The 22707-nt window shown below is 40.4% G+C and overlaps 1 protein-coding gene across 2 annotated transcripts in view; it reads left to right on the forward strand.

Moving 5' to 3' along the window:
• Nucleotides 1-9191: 9191 nt before the first annotated feature.
• PCSK1 (proprotein convertase subtilisin/kexin type 1) overlaps nt 9192-22707 on the forward strand; it is a 40989-nt gene continuing 27473 nt past the window's right edge. Inside the window, exons 1-5 of one of the 2 annotated variants that reach the window (XM_059694056.1) lie at nt 9192-9592; nt 13050-13154; nt 16853-16963; nt 18831-18977; nt 20227-20303. In XM_059694056.1, coding sequence (XP_059550039.1) covers nt 9413-9592; nt 13050-13154; nt 16853-16963; nt 18831-18977; nt 20227-20303 — 620 coding nt within the window. In that variant the 5' untranslated portion in view covers nt 9192-9412. The remainder of the gene's footprint in view (nt 9593-13049; nt 13155-16852; nt 16964-18830; nt 18978-20226; nt 20304-22707) is intronic. The other variant, XM_059694057.1, reaches the window with a different exon arrangement.

The following is a 22707-nucleotide window of genomic DNA, read 5'->3' on the forward strand; positions in this document are numbered from 1 at the left end:
TTTGGAAGCATGAAGATGCAAACCTTTCATGAGAATACGCTGTAGAGAGCTTCTCGAAATGTCCAATTCTTGACCACGGTGCCGAATTGATGTCCCTGGACTCTCAGCAACACTCTCACAAACTGCTTCAATGTTTTGTGGTGAACGACTTATTGAAGGACGGCCAGAGTGTTTAAGATCACTAATTGATCCAGTCTCCCTAAATTTTTTAATTAATCTCTTCACAGTTGATGAAGTTAAATCACTATTCTGACCATATTTTGCACAAAAATTGCTAACTGTAGCTGCCAAACCTACATTATTTTTAAAATATTGCTCAATAATGAAAATGAGTTGTTCTTTCATGTAGCGCTCCATTTTTAATAACCCTGAACTGTCAGCTGTCACACTGTCTCTTTTTTTCACTGGAAACACTTTATGGCACAAATGGCATAAAATTCAAATCTTGCATGAATTTTGGGACTATATATATATATATATATATATATATATATATATATATATATATGCCTAAGTGACCGTTAGGACTAGAACGATCGGTTGCTATGACACATACTGAGCAGGCAGGCAGGCGAGCAGTTAGGGGCAAGCAGGCAGGCAAGCAGGCTAGTGGTTATGGGTGAGCAGGCAGGCAGGTGAGCGGTTAGAGGCGAGTGGTCCTGGACATCCCCCAAAGGATCCTGGATTATGAGAGGGTGTAGGCCGGGCTGAGAACCCCACCCACCCCCCGCCAGTGCCCAAATATTGTGCACTGGGCCTCTAGTGTATATATGTATATATTATGATACTGTTTATATCACTACTTCTTGGGGCTGATTCAAGAGGAGAGGAGAGGCAATATGGATAAATTTTAGTTTAACAATAAATTTATTCTAAAAGGGAGATACCTGAACCAGTGTTAAAGACTGCTGAGGAATATTAGAAAGCAGGACAAGAATCAGTGCTGAAAGTCTAGAAATGGTAAAAAATTCTCAGTTCCAAGAATGAAAAGAAAGTTCTATGAACTAGATCAAGAGACTACCATCAATTTCAGAATGAGTTTTAAAAAATGTGGTTTGTATCCCTGATAAAATAAACATTCATCTCTAGCACCAGCATGACATAGAAGTAATACCATTGTCAGCAAGAGTCAGTTCTACAGACGCTATGTATCGGACTTCAGCATATCATGTGACAACGTCTTTCTACTATCCTTTGAACAGTCACTGATAAGGTAAATTAGCAACTGTTTCTAAAGCATGATGATTGTTAAATCAATTAACTTGTAGGGCAGTTTCTGGTGTCTCTATCTTCTGTCTTTGTAAATCTTTTTAATAATAGCCTGAATAAAGACACCAAGAAAAAACTGACTGCATTTGAATATAGTATGAAGCTAGCAGCAAATTGTTGGATGATAAAATCAAGATTTCAGACATTCTAAGAGGCTAAAATTCAGTCAGGGAAATAAAAGTAGTCTTACACTTACACATAGATAACAGAAACATAAAAACAGTGTGAGTTAGGGTAGAAATGTGGCTTAATTGCAGCACATGTGATTACAAATAGAGATTCTAGTAAACTATTATTCCAATAAATAAATAAATAAATAAATAAATCTATTTCAACTCTAGGCTGCAGTGGCAGGATAGTTTCCAAAAAGAGGTAAAATTCTTGCTCTAATCAGCACATGTGTAGCCAACTACACTACATTTAATTCTGGGTGCCATGTTTTATTTATTTATTTATTTATTTATTTATTTAGTCAGTTAGTTAAAGGGTGTCCCAGAATTCACGCATTCATGCAAGAAGTAATTTTGACAGAAAACACAGGTTTATAATTAAAAATTGTAAATTTTTTATTGATTCATAAAGTATACAGTATAGGGTTATGTATAGAATAGCATATCGGGTAAATGGCCTCCACAGTTTTGCTGGCACATATGCATTCTTTTGTTGAAATTTTCCATGACCGTTTTCTATAAATGTGGCTGAATTTCGATGAGGCTCATTTTCACCTTGATGGCTTGGTTAATCGACAGAATTGTCGCATTTGGGGTTCAGAAATTTCATGAGTGATTGTTGAGAAACAAATGCATCACACCATGTCTCTGTTTGGTGCGGATTTTGGGCTGGAGGCATCATCAGACCATTCTTCTTCGAAAATGCGGCTGGCTGCTCAGGCAATAACAAAAGAGTGCGCATGTGCCAGCAAAGCCGTGGAGGCCATTTACCCGATATGCTATTCCATACATAACCCTATACTGTATACTTTATGAATCAATAAAAAATTTATAATTTTTAATTATAAACCTGTGTTTTCTATCAAAATTACTTCTTGTGTGAATTTTGGGACACCCTTTAGTTAGCTAATCCTCACCCAGGGATATTTTTCCATTGGTTTTTAGAAAGAGTATAAAGGAGGGGGAGAGACTGAGAGAGAGAAATATTGATGTGAGTGAGAGAGACACATCTATTGGTTGCCTCCCGCATGTGCCCCAACCAGGGCCAGGGATTGAGCCCACAAACTAGATATGTGCCCTTGACTGGAATCGAACCCCAAACCCTTCAGTCTGCAGGCCAACTGGCTAGAGCATGGGTGCCATATTTTTAAATGTACATTAAAAAGATCCTGTCTAGACAAGAGTAACCAGGATGCAATTATTTTTTAAAAACTAAAGATGTTTAACCATGAGTAGAAAAAGTTAGGCAAAGTCTGAAAAGCTGTTATATAGAAAAGAGCTTGAGATTCATCAGTGTGGTGTTACAAGGTAAAATCAGTATGCTTGCCTACAGGTAGGTAATCAGGAAAGATTTATGTCACGAAAAGGAGGACTTTGTAATCATTTGAGCCAATCAAAACTAAAGAATGGGATGTTTGGGGAGACCCTAAATTACTTAACCACTTGGAATATTTGCAAGGAGTGTCATACACTTAGGGAGTGTTAACTAGATCAATGCTCCTCAAACTTTAATTTGCATATGAATCACCAGGGACTCATTAAAAATGCAGATTTTGATTCAGTAGCTCTAGAGTGAGGGCTGACAGACTGAATTTCTAACAAGTTCCAAAGTGATACCTATCATGATGGTGTGTGGACCACACTCTGAGAAACAAGGAACTAGAAAGCTCTTAAAGTCACTTTTCAATACTGGGAATCTCTAGTTCTCGTGGGAAAATACACTTCAGGGAGAAAGCAGTTATATCCTGGGTTTCCCATGTGAAAATGGCAGTGTTAGAGAGCATAGAGTAAGCAGGAGCATTGCATGGAAACAGAAGCAGGAATATTCCAAAACTCATTTAGTAAATGCATATTTTAAAATAACCTGTTCCACAAAGCTGGGGGTGTCACAATCTCTGACTAAACTATATTACAAATCTACAGTAATCAAAACAGAATGGTATTGACAGAAAACCAGACAAACAGACCAATGAAACAGAATTGGGAGCCGAGATATAAACCCATACATATACTAGCAATTAATTTTCAACAAAGGAGCCAAAAACGTACAATAGAGAAAGGAAAATAGCTTCAATAGTGTTGGGAAAACTGGAAAGCCACATGCAAAAGAACAAAACTAGACTGCTATCCGACACCATACACAAAAATTAAGTCAAAATGGATTGAAGACTTGAATATAAGACCTTAAACAATAAGATTCATAGAAGAAAATATAGGCACTAAACATGGGCCTTGGTCTCAGAGGGGTCTTTGTGAACTTGACCCCAAAGGCAAGGGAAGTATAAGCAAAAGTGAATAAATGGGACTACATCCAACTAAAAAAGTTTCCTCACAGCAAAATAAACCATCAGCAAAACAAAACTGCAACCAAATGAATGGAGGAAGATATTTGCAAACAATATCTCTGATAAAGGGCTAATAGCCAAAATATATTTTAAAAAACCCATAAAACTCAACAACAACAACAACAACAAACAAGTTGATGCAGGCCAGGCAGAGGGACTCCACCTGCCAGAGGGACCCTGCTCACTCTGCAGATGCCCTTGGAGCCCTGGTGCAGCCCCAGGTGCAGCTGGCCTGGGAGGGACTGCAGGAGGTTGGCTCCAGGGCGTGTCAGGCCCATCTAGCCCAGTCCTGCCCTGCCAGCCACCTTCTAATTAATTTCCTTTCAATGTGCATGAGTCCGTGCATCAGGCCTCTAGCTATTTATAATAGCCCAAACATAGAAATAACCCAAGCATCCTTGTATTGATGATTAGATAAAGCAGGCATGGTACATATATACAAAGGGATACTACTCAGCCATAAAAAGATGAAATGTTGCTATTTGTGACAACATAGATCAATCTTGAGAGTATTATGCTAAGTGAAATAAGTCAGATGGAAAAAAATACATACTGCATAATTTCACTAATATGTGAGGTATAAAATAAAAGCAACAAATGAACAACCAAAACAGACAAAAATAAGCTGTTCGAATTAAATAAAAATTGTTAATAAATACTTTTATATGACTACATTTAATTATCCACTTTCATTAGAAATGACTGGTCATTTTCAATAATTGTAATTTACAGCACTCATTTCTTCAATTCTAATAATTTAATTATATATTAAATTCAAGACTTTAACTGTTTGTCTAGTTTATTCAACAAAAATCCTTTATGATTAGTTATCTACCTCAGAGACTTTCAGTGTACAGACTTTGCTTTATTATTCTCTTACCCCCATTTCTATAGAACAGAACTTCCCAACTGGTGGAATTATAGATGTCCCTCATGATAATTGATCTTCTCATCCTTTGGAAAAGACAGGTAAGTTGCTGGACCCTGGCCTCCTGGGGAAAAGACCCAACCAGATTGTCAGTCAGCCAATCATAATTAGTGACACCTAGCCCTCATTGGTCTGGCCTCATGGCAGTGGGCTCAATCGAGCTGAATGAATGTCCATCACCTTGAAATCTACTTCAGCAACTTGCTGCAAGCATGTCCTTTTCCATCACGGGAAAAGGATCTGTGTATCTGGTGGAGAAGTTCAAATTCTGAGTGCTTAATTAGCATAGCATACCTACCAAAATTAGGCCAAGGGCGGATAAGAAAGTCAGCCATGTATCTTTAGGTGATGGTCCTAATATCAGCCTTTCCATAGATTAAACATGTTTACCCATTTGTAGCAAAGTAAGTGCATGGTAACATCTCTAAAAGGTATGCGTATTTTTAAAATTTATTTTATCTTATTTTTTCATGGACATGGACAACAGTGTGTATTTTTAAATTTAGAATTGCAATATAAGTTGTAATACTTGACATACAAAATTTAGGTGGATTTTAAACCCTATAGCATTCTTTTATGACATTCCAATGGCAAATTTGGTAAGGAAGTAAAAGGAAGAGTTGCTATATTTAAAATCAAATTTTGCAAATGTTTTAATGGTTATAAACGTTATTTCAAAGTGTTTATTCTTTATTTATGCAAATAAAATTTTTCATTGACAGCAGCTATCAAGAATTTGAGAAGATTTTGATTAAAATGTTTTTTTTATTAGAAATAGTACATAGGTTTTCAAACATAAAATTTGATTTGAGGCAAAAAGTTATATGGATGCAAGTATATTCATATTTCTCAATTCAAAGTAATATATATTCAATTTTAATATACTGCCCAAATATTATATTCTATATTCTTCTTACCAATATTGTTTTATATAAAGAAAATGTAATGAGCCCTAGCCAGTTTGGCTCAGTGTACAGAGTGTCAGCCCTCAGACTAAAATACCTGGATTTGATTTTGGTCAAAGGCAAGTACCTTGGTTGCAGGCTTGATCCCCAGCCCTGGGAATCTCACATTGATATTTCTCTCTGTCTCCCCCCCTCCCTTCTACTCTCTCTAAAAACTAATGGAAAAATATCCTCAGGTAAGGATTAACAAAAAATATAATAAAATGTCTTTAGAAAAAAAATGTAATGAATATCTTCACCAAGCCTCATACAGGTCTCCCCAAATTTCCTCCAGTTTACCCCAGCATGCCATATAAAAATTGTTATTTTTTATGTTGGGAAACACTGCTATTGGTAGATTTGCCTTTATAATATGTTCTTTTACCGGATATCTTCTAGTTTCATTACAGACTAGTTAATTACAGAATTGTCTTAATATATAGTTAGTATTTACCCACAGGAAACAGGTAATCTGCACAACTAGAAAATGTTAAACCTAAGTTATATCCTCACTCCTTCTCCTATGCCCCTTGAAAATCTTGGAATATTATTCTGAAGGGCTAGCAATGTTCTTTTTCTTGATCTGAATGGCTACACAGTGTTCACTTTGTGATAAATTATTGAGCACATTATTCTGGGCACTTTACTAGTAGTGTAAATACTTCATTTCACAGTAACAAAGGGTTTAAAATTTTGTTTTCTAAGACTAAAGAGATATGTTGATCTACAGGTCTTTGAACATATTCTTACTTCTTGTTCATAATAGCCTCGCTCTTATTACTCTCTAAGAAAACTTAATAAATAATTAATTGTATCACTGGGCAGATGGGAGCAATCATGAAAGGCATGATACTCACTGGATAATTCACAACAGAATTACAATCTTCTTCAGTTTCTTAATTATCCTGTTTTATATATAAATTAAGCAAATGAAGCAAATGCTATTAAAACTAACTTGGCTCTTCTAATTCATGATATAAATACAAAACTGATGGGCCTGTAGGTTATTATTATGATCCACACATCAGGATAGGCTAGTTAGCCCTTAATTTGACAAAGTTAAGATGGATCCTACATTTTATTTATTTATTTGTTTATTTTAAAAATATATTTTATTGATTTTTTACAGAGAGGAAGGGAGAGAGATAGAGAGCCAGAAACATCGATGAGAGAGAACATTGATCAGCTGCCTCCTGCACATTCCCCACTGGGTATGTGCCCCACAACCAAGGTACATGCCCCTGAACGGATTTGAACCTGGGACCCTTGAGTCCGCAGGCCGACGCTCTATCCACTGAACCAAACCGGCTAGAGCAGATCCTACATTTTAATGTGCACCCCTAGCCTTAGTAAACATTCATTTCTTCTACATCCCAGAAACTGGCATATAATGCTCATCAGATAAAATTCAGACAATTTCAGAATAAAGTACTCATATATATTGTTTGGGTGGGGATAGTACCTTCTTACTATGAGAAGTAGTTTACCCTATTAAGTACATCAACCAAATGTTTATTCCAGGCTTGCAGGGTGCTCCATTTAAGACAAATATTTCATTAATGAGACCCTGGTCTCATTGCCAACACTCTGCCAAATTGATTTTCTCAAACAATAATAAGAAAGGGCAAACTATTTCTGCTCTGACCGTATCTACCACTATCAAACATTTGCCACAGTTTCTTTTGCTTTGCTAGCACACAGCATCTGTCTACTGTGAAAATGAAACACCCTAGAGAGCTTGAGGCCACAATTCAGGCTGAGGCATGAAAGGGAAAGAAGACAGTTTATGCAGCCACCAACACTCACACATGTGAATTTACAGAGCAGACAGAAGAGCCTTCAATCTGAGACCATTTCACAACATCTCATGTGAGTAACATTTCACGTTATTGTGATACACTTAACTGCATCGCATGGCTCATTAACGTTGGCATTTTTTTGTTGTTAAGCTTTATGTTTAAAGAAATTATCAATGTGGTTCAAATGTCTGCAAACACGGAGGCAACTGAACAATTAGTACTACTCAGCCGCTTTCCCCACCAAGTTTCATTTGCTTTCTGTAAAGGATTTCTTTTGCTTCCTTTCTTCACAAACTAACATGCCTTCTTTCCAATCTCATCCCTTTTCTTCTCTTTCTCTAAAATTGATTGCGCCCCCCGGCGGTTGGGAGTTTAAAAAAGAAAAAGAAAGAAAACCTTTCGCATATGAGATTTGATCCCTTGCAATTTTACTTTTGGGGCGAGTCCAACACGTTCCCGTGAGTTCCATGTAAGTAGTGACGATCATGAGACTAACCACACTTCTCTCCTGCGGTCGAATCCCATTTTCTATTTAAAGGAGAAGAAAGGCACAGGACAAAAGAAAAACAGTTCGGCTCTAGCCAGTTGGAGAAGAGCGGCAGTCCCGGATCAGAAGGAAGGGCAGCTCTGACCAACAAGCGCCTGTGGCGCTGTCCATTCCTCGGTGCTGAATACTACACACCAGGGATTTTCCCCGCTGGGTTCAACCCCCCGAATCGGAATGGCTCCGCCACGGTAGACTAAACTCATTCCCTGGGGCGGGGGTTCATTTAGACATTTGATAATTCGCTTTCCATGGAAAAAACATTCTTCCACAAGGAGACAATGTGCATTTTATGGGAAAGTAATGGCATAGTTTCAGTTCAAAACCAAAGTGAAGAGTTCTACTGAAGGAAAATGGAAAGTTAGGAGTTAACGAAACCTGCTCTTTCTCTGCCCAGTCAACACAACAGCATTTGGGTCCCTAGTCCCTTCCTGGTTTGTGAATAAAGAAATAATTTTCTGGTTTTTGGTTGTTTCTTTTTTAAAAAAAAACACACACACATGTGCTTAATCATTTTTCCAATAAGCATTATGAAGTGGGTGATACTGGGCTCTGCAATATCTAGAACAGAATCTTAGACATTGTTTTACTGAGATTGAGAGACAGAGGAAAGAAAAAAGTAAACTTGTTCATTAAGATGGTTTGAATGGTTTAAAATACATTTAAAAAAACATTGCTCTAACATTGTTTTCCAGACGTGCTCATTTTCTTAGGCAATTTAGATCAGAATCTGGGGAGTAGACGCTTTTATTCTACTGCCCCCCCAGCCCCTGTCCGGTTGGAAAGATTTAAACGCCCTGCTCTTTACAGCAGATGCTGATTGACATCCCCAGGGTCATTATAAAAATCCTTCTCTCCCCTCCCCCAAGAGATAATCAAATAAATGTAAGGAAAACGGGCAGAAGGGAGGGAAAGTGTACTGCACTCCCAGCCTTTGGTTCTTGGTAGTTACATCAAATGGGGCACTTAGAAGTGAAGGTGTTTCTCACAGCTACAGAATTTATGACCAGACAGGGACAGTGTTAACTGATCCCAGCAAATGGTTCCTTCCTTTTCTTAATCCCTAGCTGCTTATTTTAGCCTCCTCTCCACCCCGCCAGGAATACCATCCAGATCTTAGTCCAGGTAGATCTGACGTCAAGAGATGGCTTTCGTAGATTTGACGTGTAAACACTCATTTCCATTCCAGCGGGGAAGGGCTGGGGCTCCACTCAGCCAGAGACGAAAGAACTGCACTCAGCGCTCGCCACCGCCCAGCCTCTCCTCGAGTCCCTCCACTCTTCTCCCAGAGCAACCGGGGCGAGAGGTGGTCCTGAGCCTGAGTGTGGAAAGAGCGAATCTTTCTGGCTTTTCTCCTATCTGGCTTCTTCCCCCCTTCTGCTTCCTACTTCTGTGCCAGCGAGTGTGTGAGCCATGCAGCGAGGAGCCTGGACTCTGCAGTGCACTGCTTTCGCTCTCTTTTGCGCTTGGTGTGCATTGAACAGTGTAAAAGCGAAGAGGCAGTTTGTGAACGAATGGGCAGCGGAGATCCCCGGGGGACCAGAGGCAGCCTCGGCCATAGCCGAAGAGCTGGGCTATGACCTTTTGGGTCAGGTAAGAGTTTGCACTTTCGAGAAACTTTCTGGGGCCCCAGGGGACGGGCGGGACTGAAGCGCGATCTCCCAAGAGTGAGCCCCAGGTTGCATTCTCCTCAGCCCCGTGGCAAAGAACGGGGAGCTTCTTCGGTTCTCGCCCCTGCGGGCTCGGAGCGAAAACGCTTGCAATCTGTATTGTTTGGGCTGGGCGCAGCCAGGCTGAACGCAGCCGCTGCAGCTGGGTAGAGCTTATTCTTGCTGTTGTTCGCTCTGGAATTGAAATCCTTTCCCGCACGGTTTGAAGAAAAATCCCTCCACACTTACTCACCGAACTTGAGATGCACGCAAGCTCTTACCAGCAAAGCGCCCCCGGGAGAGGCAGTGCGCTCTCTCCCCTGGGACTCAGCCAGTCTGCGTCAGGAACCGGCTGTTTCCTTCCTTTCAATATGGCAGCATCAGACCCACGTCCTGTTGCAAGGGGCTAAACAGGCTCGGAGGTGTCCGCGGAAGCCTTTGGGGGCGCGTCTGGGGCGTTGGGAGAGCGCCAGTGGCCGGGACTAGCGATCCAGAGGTTGGGGGTCGCTGGGGGGCCTGGGGAGCTGGCGGGAGAAAAGATGGGTAAAAGATAGGGACCAACTGTTCACGCCCGGGGAATTCACCGAAAACTTGGAAAGTCCGAGCTTCACAACTTTGCTTGGTCAGCACTCCCACCCCCACCCAAAGGGGGTCAAACTTCAAAACTGACTGTGGAGAAAGGATTTATTTATTTCTTGTCCCACAGCCAAATGCATAATAGCTTCCCTGGGGTTTTCAGCTTGTGAGGGAAACTTGCCTCCAAGTGAGGACTGGGTTAATAGACAGCAGCGGGTGGGGTAGGCTTTGGGGTTGGGGGGGCGGAGCGGGGGCGGAGGACAGGATGGGCTGCTTAGCTGCGTAATTTAGGGGAGAAAACCAGGGGATGTGCGTTCTAATCTAAGTGTCCCTTGACTTAGAATCAAGCCCGCACCTCTTGCCTTGGGAGTTGAGCGGAGGAGGAGGGAGTTGTAAACATTTTGGCGCGGTTTTTTCTGGAGGTGGTGGTAGATCTGTGGCTGAAGTCACAGATGAGTAATCTGCGTGGGCATAGGCTACGCCATAGAGCGAATCCACCGGGAATACGCCTTCCCTTTGCCAGAAGCTTCATTCTCCAACTTTATGAGCCAAGCTGTCTTTGAAATGCCCAGTAGAAGTCAGTACACAGGTCGCCTTCTCCGTGTCCCAGCAGCAGACCAAGGCTTTTTGCTTTTGTTCACACCTTATTCTGTGCCAGGCTCCGTGTTAGGGGCTGAGGACTAGAGGAAAACTTTCAAAAAGTCAAGCATCCAGAGGAGGCTGGTTTAGAAACAAATGGTTGTAGTGGCATGTAATTGGTGTAGTAATCGCTGTACCCAGTCTCCATATTTGGGGATTGAAGTTGGAAGGGAATTGGGGAGGGGTGAAAGAGGACAGCCCAGAGGAGGAAACAGGTGCACTGTGTTTAGGAAGAAGCCAAAGGTTGATAGGAAAGCACGATGAGATTGGAGAGGCACTCCAGACATGGAAAATCGCTGGTGGGAAACAGGGAGATCCAAAGAAAGCTGCTTAGTAGTAATTTGGAAACTGCAAGGAATTGTATTTGAGAGAGTGAGTGTGTAGTGAGTGGAATCGTACTGGTGTGTATGGGGGCATCAGGGAGATCATGTGTGTTCTATGAGGATGGGGGGCAGACTAGGGGCTTAATCCTATAACCGTTGGACAGCTAAATAATACTGGTAACTGTGGAAGGAGATTGCGGGAGAGAGCAAAAGCTAACCCCTCTTCCTTTTCTCACCTATTAGCCCCAGGCATACATCCAAACCTGGACCATTCATTATTGGAATTGCCTTTCAAATTCATAAATACCAAAACTAAAAAACAATAAATCAGAATTCTTGGTAGGATCCTCAAGGAAGGGATGGCATAGTCATAAGCTTTAAAAAAGTAGTAGGAAAAACTATACTTACACATGATTTACATATGTTATATTTTCTGTAACCATTTCCAGTTAAAGTGACATTATTAACAAATGTTTAAAAAATAACAGTTCTTTGTAAAAAAACTAATAATGCTTTCCTGGTTCTGCTTATTTCTCCCTCTGTTTATACGGAGTTAGCTGAACTCCTTAAGGCCTCAGGATTGGGGGGTGAGCAAAACCAGTTTAATAGCAGATATAGAGCTAAGCAGTGGCGATCTTTCCTATAGCTACTGTTTTTCCTCCCCAACTCAGTCTAGAGCTTATAACAGATTTACTCCCTGAGGTTTAGGATTTGAGCAGGGCCTAAGGATCTCTATTTAATAATTCTCTAGGTGATACCCTGGCTGGTATGGCTCAGCTGGTTGGAGTGTCCTCCCATATAAAAAAGCTTATGGGTTTGATTACTGGTCAGGACACATACCTGGGTTTCAGGTTCCATCCCCAATCAGAGCAACCAATTGATATTCTCTTTCTCTCTCTCTCTCTCTCTCGCTCTCTCTCTCTCTCTCTCTCTCTCTCCCTCCCTCCCTCCCCCCCTCCCTCCCTTCCACCTCTCTATGTGTCTGCAACAAGCAGAATCCAAAGTAACCGCTTGAGCTAAAGCTGACCCCCTTCCACCTCTCTAAAATCAATAAGCATGTCTTTGGGTGAGGATTTTAAAAAATCATCTAGGTGATGAGACCCACCAAATTAAAGAATACAATTCTTCTGAAATAACCATTGTCAATTATTTGTCTCTTAATTTAAAAAGCAATACAGGGTATCTAGAGAATTTGGTAGCTTCAAATTAAGTACTCTTTTGAATAAAGGGACATAGCTTAAAAGAATAATGAACATAGTGCTAAATGGACCAAAGGTGTTGATGTCACCCAGGGGAGTTTACACCTGCCCTAAATGTGGTATGTTGGCTTTCCCCTCAAAGCTGTAAACTAGTGGAAAGTCTAATGGTCACTACTAGTAGCTTGTAACAATTCTCACTATGGAGTCAATGGTTATATTTGATAACAACAACAAATTGTTGCAAGTGAATGTGGCACTGACCATATATAGTATACAAAGGTTTTGCTTCCTTTCTACAGATTATTGTTCTCTGAAAGAATGAATTTGATAAAATGGGTTTTTAAAAAAGAAATGTCTACCCAAATACACAATATTGTCTCATAGAAAAACAAATGGAGTTCCTTTGAAATGTGTGAAACAGAAGCACCGTCAGCCCCCAAGTATAGTGGGAGCCCAAGTGATAACTTCATGGGGTTCATCTCACTCAACACACTAACCAGAGAGGGATGGCTTCTATCAGTATCTTCTTCATGACAAAAAAAGTTAACTTCATGTACAAGGAATGGGCTTAATAAAAGCTGTCTCTAATTTAGCTTGGTTTCAATCGACTCCATATATTTATTTTGGAAAGTGGATTTTATTTTTAATTTCTTTTATTTTATAGATTGGATCACTCGAAAATCATTACTTATTCAGACATAAAAACCACCCCCGGAGGTCTCGAAGGAGTGCCCTTCATATCACTAAGAGATTATCTGATGATGATCGTGTAAGTGTTGTGCATTTGTCTTCAAACCAACCTGACTTATCTGCTCTCTATATGATTGCCCACAAGAGCAAAAGCACTTTGCAAATGTGATTCTTCTTTATTATGATCACAATTATTCATCTGTAGTGTTTCTTGCTATTTCCACAGGGTTGTGGAAATTATACATAATAACTGGATTGAATTAAATTGGTTGAATTATCTAAATTATACACACACACACACACACACACACACATACAGACAGCACAAGCTCACAAATCCAGTCTAAAGGCATGAAAGTAAATATTGAAAATAAAGTGGCAGCACTAATTAAAATGTTTGACAATACAATCAATCAACAACCTTTTATGTTATGCCTATTATGTACCAAGCACTTCAATATCTCATGTGGGGATGCCAAAGAAATATATGAACCTTGCTTTTAATAACATTTCACTGTAATTGAAAATGACATTCTGCCATTTCTATTTAGTTTGTTGTACAGGAAACTAGTATTTATGAGGAAGCTTTAAATCCATGTCTCATAAGTAAATGTTTTCCTAAGTATTATATTGTTTGATCCAAAACACGTTATCTCTTTTTAGCCTAGTTTGAATACATATTCAATGATTAGGCAACAGTAGGAAATGTCTACAGGGGTGGGCAAACTTTTTGACTCGAGGGCCACAATGGGTTCTTAAACTGGACTGGAGGGCCGGAACAAAAGCATGGATGGAGTGTTTGTGTGAACTAATATAAATTCAAAGTAAACATCATTACATAAAAGGGTACGGTCTTTTTTTTCCAATAGTTTTATTCATTTCAAACGGGCCGGATCCGGCCCGTGAGCCGTAGTTTGCCCACGGCTGGTCTAGAATGAATATAGGTAAATGATATGGGGATAATCTGAATGTATATATAATATAACTATTGATTTTTGAAGTCTGTTTTAAGGTCATCAAACATTATTAATAGAAATGGTGACTATATTGGAGTATTGGCAGTTTGCATACACAATGTTGCCTTTTCTTGAAAATTTGCATACTGATGGAAATTTATCCTGGCTAGGCTAATATCTGTACACATGATTTCTGTTGCCTAGGACAATCTAGAGACTTACAGAAGTTTTGTGAGAGACAGAACACAAACTTTCAACTTCTTAGAAAGAAATGTATAAGTGAAAGAAAGGTGATAGAACAGCTGAAAGTAAATGGAATTCATAAACCCTGTGAAATAATTTATTTTTTCATTTGTTCTGCAACTAATAGAATTTTAAAAAGAGAATAAGACAGCCTTGGCCAGATAGTTCAGTTGGTTGGAGGGTCATCCCATGTGCCAAAGGGTTGTGGGTTCAATTCTCCATCAGGGCACATGCCTAGATTTCTGTTCAATCTCCAGTCAGAGCATGTACAGGAGGGAGGAGGGTCTCTCTCTCTCTCTCTCTCTCTCTCTCTCTCTCTCTCTCTCTCTCTCCCACCCCTTCTTCTCTCTTTTAAAAAAATCAATAGCAGCATATCCTTGGGTGAGGATTAAAAAATTTTAAGAAAATAATAAGACAGATTATGAGGGTAGGGGATAATTGGATCTGAGTTACTACTGTTCCAATGTAAAATGCAACCATACCCTGACAAAGAGTGCTATCTCAGGACCACAGACAGTGAAACACAGCTCAGACACACCCATTGCTGGCTTTTACTGGCATTAATGGCTAGAAGTGGGAGACCAAATCAGAGCCCGGAACACTACTTTAAAAGTTTCTTGTCTAGTGAAGACTTTCCTTCACCACCCCCAAGCAGACAGCTTATTATCTGTGGGCTCTGGGAAGAAGGACAACTTTCAGGACTCTGGCTAAGCTTAGTCCTTGGGCAAAGCAAGAGAGAGACTTCCTTGTTTATTAAAGGCATGCCTGGCAGCAATGTACAAGGAAATCAAACTGACCTCCCTTCTCATCTTCATAGGAGAAAACTGGACAGAGTGGAGCATCCCTAGCTGTTGTTATTATTTAAAATAATCTCACTAAAATGAACAGATGCACCAGTTCCATTCTTTAGATATTTCCTTCATAGTTGATTTGGGGGGAAAATCTCAAGGAGCAATGAAGAAGAGCTAAGAATGTACTCTCTAACATCACTTCATAAGAAAGAAGTCTGTATGATCCTATAAAATTCTCTCCAGAATAATGTAATTGTAGGAAAAATCCTAGAACCCATAGAAGCTTGAGTGGATGGGTGGACTAAGTGATCTTTAATGCTCTTTCCCTATCAAAAGGATTATTACAAAATTAAGTGCATAATACCTATTATACACATAATAGAAAAACCACCATTTTATTCTGTTCTACTTGGTTTGCTCCTTTAGAGATTAATAAGGGATCTGCAGCCAGTGACACTGATCACAACAGTTTCCAACAATTGAATGTCAGAGTGCCTCTTTTTATATTCCATTTAAAAAAAATTGCTTTTGTCATTTTATTGCCTTCTTTTGATGGGGAATGATATCCTTTCAAATTAGCCCTCTGAAATGCAGCTACCCTCTATCTTTATGACTGTTGATGAAATCTCCAACTATAAGTTACTCTCTTCCTCAAAAATTAGTTCTTATTCCCTAGCAGCCAGCTTTCAAAGACTGACTCAGAGGCAGGCAGTATATTCCAAGCATTGGGTATTTTAAGCCAAACAATTAAGCTTGAAAATACAGGCACTTTTAAAACAATGAATTATAGTGACTAATTTCTAGCTCTCAAGTCCCTCCAATATTTATAATTGGCTTGCAGTATATTTTCTAATTGCAAATTCAGTCTTAGTGGATAGTTTTATCCTTCAGTTGCAAATTATATTTTAGTTTTTAGTTTTAGATGACTCATAAGTATCCTCACATTAACAATATCCCAACACACCCTGGACTGTCATCATGTTTACAACAGAGAGGCTATGCTTTGGGTAGGAAACAGTCTTGTTGCTCAGCAAAATAAGAGCAGGATATTATCTCCTAATGAATATCTCCACAAGGAAGCCCCTCTCCCTCTCAGGGCCTCATGTGTAATAGGATTATGCCATAAATGTGGGGCAGGTAATTTTTGTACTGTCAGATCTCTTTGCATTATACATGAGACTAAATTAATGGTAAGTGTGCATGGTCAATAGTGCTCATTCATCACCCTGGATCTGTTTCTTATATTAAATACTCTTAAGTAGGAGGTTGAAGCACAGGGGAGCCAGATTTGCAAAGACATGTCTTGTGTAACATTGCTATTTCTACCTTTTGTGTGTAATGGGAGAGAAATTAAGCTGTAAGAGCATCATAAAAACAGTCTCTGGGATCTCTTAGCCTGTTGACTCATTCCATGAACAAATTTTCACCTACAGAGTCCTGGAACCTCAATATAAAAATGGGTATTATGGTCCATTTGCTGATGAAAGCAGGCTGAACTTTTACTTCCACTGTAATCACAGTGTAAATAATTTGAGGCAATCATCACTTTACTGACGCCTTCTCCTCCCCCTAAAGGTTCACTTTACTGTAATAGAGGAAATGTTCATCTCCCCAGTGGGCAAATCCTTCTCACTGAGCTGCCAGTTTGATCTGCAGTTAAACATAAACATTGTGGAGCTGCCTAAACTCTGATGGGAAGGGTATTAGGCCTAGTTAGAGGAAAGATGATTACACAGAGGTTGCTATTTGACTGTTGATTTTTTTTTTTGCTATAAAACTCCTTGTAGGTTATATGGGCTGAACAACAGTATGGAAAGGAGAGAAGTAAACGTTCAGTTCTGAAAGACTCAGCAGTAAATCTCTTCAATGATCCGATGTGGAAGCAGCAGTGGTACTTGGTAAGTACCTGCAGGACTGTGTGGGACCCTTGTTTTTTATTTTGTTACATCTGCACAATAGATTTGTTTTAATGATGGGAGAATTCAGCAAGGGCTATGTTACTTGGAGATCAGGGCTAATGGGACCTTCCATGATCTGGATCTTCTGTTTTACTAGGTGAGAGTGTCTGAAACACAGATCTTCAGCTGTTATGGTTGTGGGGGTTACCTTCATGTCTTCTTAAGCTTACCTGGAGTAATGCAGAAGAACCATGTCTCGCAAGTTAGGGGTTCCAAAACAGTATTAATGCAAAAAAAACAACACATTTCATTAAAGTTAATCTTGAGAACCATCACTCAAAGAATACAGTAAACATGATTCTGTATATAAACCTCTGAGTGACAATTCTTATATGCTTACAGGTAAGAATTTCTGAACAAGGCAAGGAATACAAGGAAAGACAAAAGATATCTATTTGCAGATGTCCAGTTTTGCAAACCATTCTACCTTTAAGATAGCTACCAAATCCTTATTGGTATGTGGGCGTTGCTAGCCTACAAAGTGTTCTCCATTCTGTTTTAGTATAAAGCCTCCAGAGTAGTAAAATATGCAAGAATATTATAAAAGATAAATTTTTATGATGGTCATAAGCTAAGGCTTAGACATCCTTGTTGCATAATGGATCACAAAGGGGATCAATTCCTTTTGACTCTCTCTTAACCTAATTATCACTTGCTCGTTGAAAAAGAGTCTCATTAGCTAACATCTGTGCATTTACTATGTGCCAAATACTATTCTATACTATTTGACGTGAAAGAACTCGCTTAATTCTTACAATAGCATTATGTTGTAGACATAGCAATTCTGCCCATTTAACAGATGAAGAAGCAGAGACACTGGCAAGTTGAGTAACTTGCCAAAGTCACCTGGTTACTAGTGGCTCATAATTCAGAGCTCCAGAGGCCCTACTCTTAACAACCACATTCTATGGTTGTTCTTGTGACTGACTTAGAGGCCTTCTTCCCCGGCTTCAGCAAACCATATGCCTGTAGTTCCAGCCTCCTGTAACTCAGCTTCATGTTGGTTAGTAAGGTCTTCCCCAACCTCTTTCTGAGGCGTATCAGCAGTCCATTCATTGACACTTTTGATTGTTATTTATAAATGTCTTATTGACCCCTTTACCATAAACCTGGCACACTTCTAATGTACTTCTCTTAAATGCACGGGAATGTGCTCAGGTCTGTGTTCCCTTGCTGTTCAGCTCTTTTCTCCTATAGTCCCACACATTTCAGAAATGCTATCTGCCAAAGAAAACCCCAAATTCCCTCCCACAGATACTTACTCTCTAAATCACTAACATTTGCAAGTAGACACTTAACTTGCAAGTCCTGGTGAGACCACAGCATCCTGGTCATTCTCAGTTCTGTTTTTCCTTTCAAAAAAGTTATAAAGACCATTCACAAATGACTGTGAACAAGACAATATAAAGTAGGTTTGTTGTGGCAATAGAAGCTTAGGATTTGGGGGAGATAGAAACATGGGCTATCAGATAAAGTTTAGGTAGAGGAAAGGCTGGAACACGTCATTATAAATGAAAGTTAGGGACAAAGGTCTTCTCCAAAGCCATGTAACTCAAAGAGAAGGGCACAGGGTGATTCATTCTTTGGAGTGATTTTCCATTGAAACTACTGGGAAGAGCAGCACTGTGATGATTCACCGGGCCCTACCCTCAACTTTGTTTTTTTTTATTTCACCTAATTGCCTTCTTCTAAAGAGGAGAGTGACCTCAGGAAAAACAAAGATGGGTCGCTGGACTGTGGCTTCACTTCTCATTTTGTAGCAAGCAAATTATGCCTTTATCAATGCTTCTTTGTGTTTCTTTACCAGCAAGATACTAGGATGACCGCATCCCTGCCCAAGCTGGATCTCCATGTGATACCTGTTTGGCAAAAAGGCATCACTGGCAAAGGAGTTGTTATCACTGTACTGGATGATGGCTTGGAGTGGAATCACACAGACATCTATGCCAATTATGTGAGTCTGGGAGCTGTTTACAAAGACAGTTAGGACTTTCCTTCCCTCAAGCAGGAAGCTGCTCAGATGTTGGCCCAGGGAATGATGGGCCAAGGTTTTGCCATTTCCTTCACCTCCCTGGCAGCCCATATGAATTTACTGTATCAGGGGACATCGAAAGAATTTAAGGACTGTACAAAGTCATATGTACTGGGGGTGGGAAAAGGCACCTACACCAAGTAAATTATGAAAAGTCATTCAGACTCCATGCCATTCAGTACGGGTGACATTAAAGTAATCAAATCAAGCCTGATGCCCCAGATCATGTTCACAGTCTTCCTCTTCACCTCCCTCATGAGTCAGCATCTCTCACACTGTGAAGCTATGTGAATAGGATGCCTTCCATGCAAATTCAAAGTGTGCATCACACAGTGCAAAAAGGACAAGTTGAGAAAAAAAAAGCTTATTAGAAGTGGGAAATAAGTAAATGAAAAGTATTTACTTAATTGTTTATGAAGCTTTCCATAATAGCTTAGGCCTTTATTTAGATTAGTGCTTCATCTCTAACACTGTCCCTTGTCTTTCTCTTATCCTTTCCACTCAGCTACATTCCACAGCCAAAGAGCAAAGGGGAGAAGAGGGGAAGGAAGAGATAAAGATGAGCAGAAAGTAGGAATTATGAAAGGTTATGAAAATATAGAGAAGTGGAAGTAGTGTGATAGAATTCCTCGTGGGAGTTTAAGTGTAGCAATCTGGTTGAAAAGGGGGTAGACCTGGAAGCTTGTCTTGAATTTCAAGCCTACTCTCTTTAGTTAAATAACACATTTACTTGGTATACCTGGGGAAGCGGAAAGAGGTCGCTGTGAACCCGGTCCACCTCTTTTCACCTGTATTCGTAAGAGAGATGAGTGTCACAGTGTTGCTAACTTGCTCTAAAGCTTAGTTATGCCATTCAGCTTCTCTGGACCTCAACTTTCTCATGTGGAAAATAAGGTGATTGAATTAACTGAACTGATTCCTCCGGTTTCAGTATCCTATGAGTGCCCATGAGCTGTCAGTTCGGTAACATTCACTGAGAATTGGATGCTGGCTTTATTCTCTGTCTCTTCCTGGTTTATGGGTATAACAAATGACCAACCACTGGGCCAGAAACTCTGAAATGCAGACTTCCAAGCTGTCAGCCAGTCTGGAAAGGGGTAGGGGTAAAAGGCTTGGGAAGTGCTGTGTCATTTTTTATGATGCTACAGTGTTATTTTTGTTGTCTTTTCAGGATCCAGAGGCTAGCTATGATTTTAATGATAATGACCATGACCCATTTCCCCGATATGATCCCACAAATGAGAACAAGTGAGTAAATGTGGATTTGCCAGGGGGGTGGGGGCCAGGGGTGTAGTACTTTAAAGTGCTTTTATCTGAGCTCTCAGAACTGTTCATGCACACTATCCATACCACAATATTGTACTGCTTTTAAAACAGAAACCCAAACTTCTCTTTTGGCTTATAGAACCATATTCCAATTAAAATGTCTTCTTATATTATAAAACTAGAGGCCGGTGCACGGAAATTCATGCACTCTTGTGGGGGGAAGCAGTGCTCAGCCCAGCCTGTGCCCTCTCACAGTCCGGGACCCCTTGGGGGATGTCCACCTGCTGGCTTAGGTCCGCTCCCCAGGGGATCAAGCCTAAGCCGCAGTTGGACATCCTTAGAGCTGCTGAAGAGGCGGGAGAGGCTCCCGCCACTGCCACTGTGCTTGCAGCCATCAGCCCAGCTTGTGGCTGAATGGGGCTCCCCCTGTGGAAGCGCACTGACCACGAGGGGGCAGCTCCTGCATTGAACATCTGCCCCCTGGTGGTCAGTGTGCATCATAGTAACCGGTCGTTCCCTGTCATTCTGCTGTTAGGGTCACTTTGCATATTTCCCTTTTATTATATAGGATACTTCCCTCAAATGTTACTGAATAGTTATAGCTTTAAAAAGAATGCTTGGGGCATAAAGAGTAAAAATGTTTAGCCCACCCCTGTTCCTTATTCCTCTATTAATCTTCCCATATTAGAAACATGCTTGATGTTAGTCATGAAAAGAAATATAGATGCCCAAATAATAAATCCCCAAAGCTTCCTATGGTGGCCACAACCATGCTGACCAGTTCCTTCAGAAGAGCAGGGCCAGACATCATACAAGAGAAAAGTACCTTGAGGCATGGTCGTCAAATTCAGCACAGTCTCTGGGTCATTGGATTAGTAAGCACCCTGTTCCAGAACTCCTGCTGGATATTTTAAAGTTAAGGGGAAAAAGAGGATATCTTCTGACTCCTATATTGACTCTCCATAGCAGCTACAGGGTGGTGAGGGAGGCCAAGAGCCAGATCTGCCCAAGCAGGAAGCCAAGTAAAGATCAAAGACAGTTTAACCTTCTTTCCTAACCCCAAAGAAGCTTCAGCCTCTAAGCATGTGGCCTCAAGTGTCAATGTCCATGTGCGAACTCATCTTTGTGCATAATGATATATCTCATAGACTTTAAGGAGACATGCACACTTTCCTCTTTATTTGCTCCACCTAGAAGAGACTTACATCAAAATAGATCACGCCAAGGCAAAATTAGGGCTTGCTATTACAAGTGGGAATGGAAAGAGCAAGCCACAAAAAGCTTTGTAGATGCCCCATAAAGTGCTTCCCTCTTCTCTTCACGTGGCTTTCTCTCTCTTGGACTACTATCCAACGCAGGTCAATCAAGTTCTCTCTCCTCTCTCTCACTTTCACTTTCCTTACCCCTTATTCTCTCTTTTTCCCTTATTCTCTCTCAGAATTCCAATGTGGCTGATGGAATAATTTTGACCTAAAGTTGTTTCTTCGAATGGTTTCCCCTCCAGAGGCTGATAAAACCCAGGAAGGAGGCTGGAGCTCATGGACTTGGCTTCAACTTCTGAGGGTCTATTTCCTGCTATGGGAGGAGAGGAGGAATGGGGAGGGTTCCAAGATACTGCTTCTTTCAGTACCACTTACTTCTTCTAGGGTTTATTTCTTAAAGGGGTTAACTGCAAAAACCCATGAGAGGTTAGAACATCTATTAACAATACAACAAGAACTGTGAGGGAGTGTCCTTGTGGAAAGTGAGATGTTTCTAGAACTCACAGCAGGGTCCCCATGTAAATTTTCAGCCATTTTCTGAGTCGGGGCAGGACCAGGAAGAACATCTTCTCTTTTGAGTCATTGCTGTGTGATGTTAGCCTGGCTGGTTGTCATAACTTTGCTCATTACCAGTATTGAGAGTGACCTGAGGACATCACCTCTCTGGCTCTATTTTTTATTTTTTCTCCTAAAGTGGGTGACAAAGCCTCTCTTCCTTGCCCCCTGAAAGGAACTTCCTAAAGAAATGGCAATAAGTGCTTGAAAGAAAGGAGTGCCCTTCTTGGAATTTAGTAAAAATGACAACTCTCACCTCACCCACTTGGTCAAGAGTAAGAGGAAATATGCCGGCAGACACATGGGTGCAGTAGAGGAGGCTGTTAGCTGGAGGTGTTGCCTCCTCCCCTGGCAGTGTACTCTGGGTCTGGCCCCAGGATCCAACATTGGTGATGGCTGCATGATAGGTGAATACTTAATGAAATGATATTCTCTAGAATTTTTCTACTCATGAGAAGAGGGATACAGATTTCCCTCTATCCTTCTCCCAAAAGAAGAAATCTCACATCACAATATTTATAATAAACACAGTATTTATAATATAACTGGGGGCCCGGTGCATGAAATTC

This window comes from Myotis daubentonii, chromosome 4 (genome assembly GCF_963259705.1).
Source record: "Myotis daubentonii chromosome 4, mMyoDau2.1, whole genome shotgun sequence".
NCBI classification, from domain to species: domain Eukaryota; kingdom Metazoa; phylum Chordata; class Mammalia; order Chiroptera; family Vespertilionidae; genus Myotis; species Myotis daubentonii.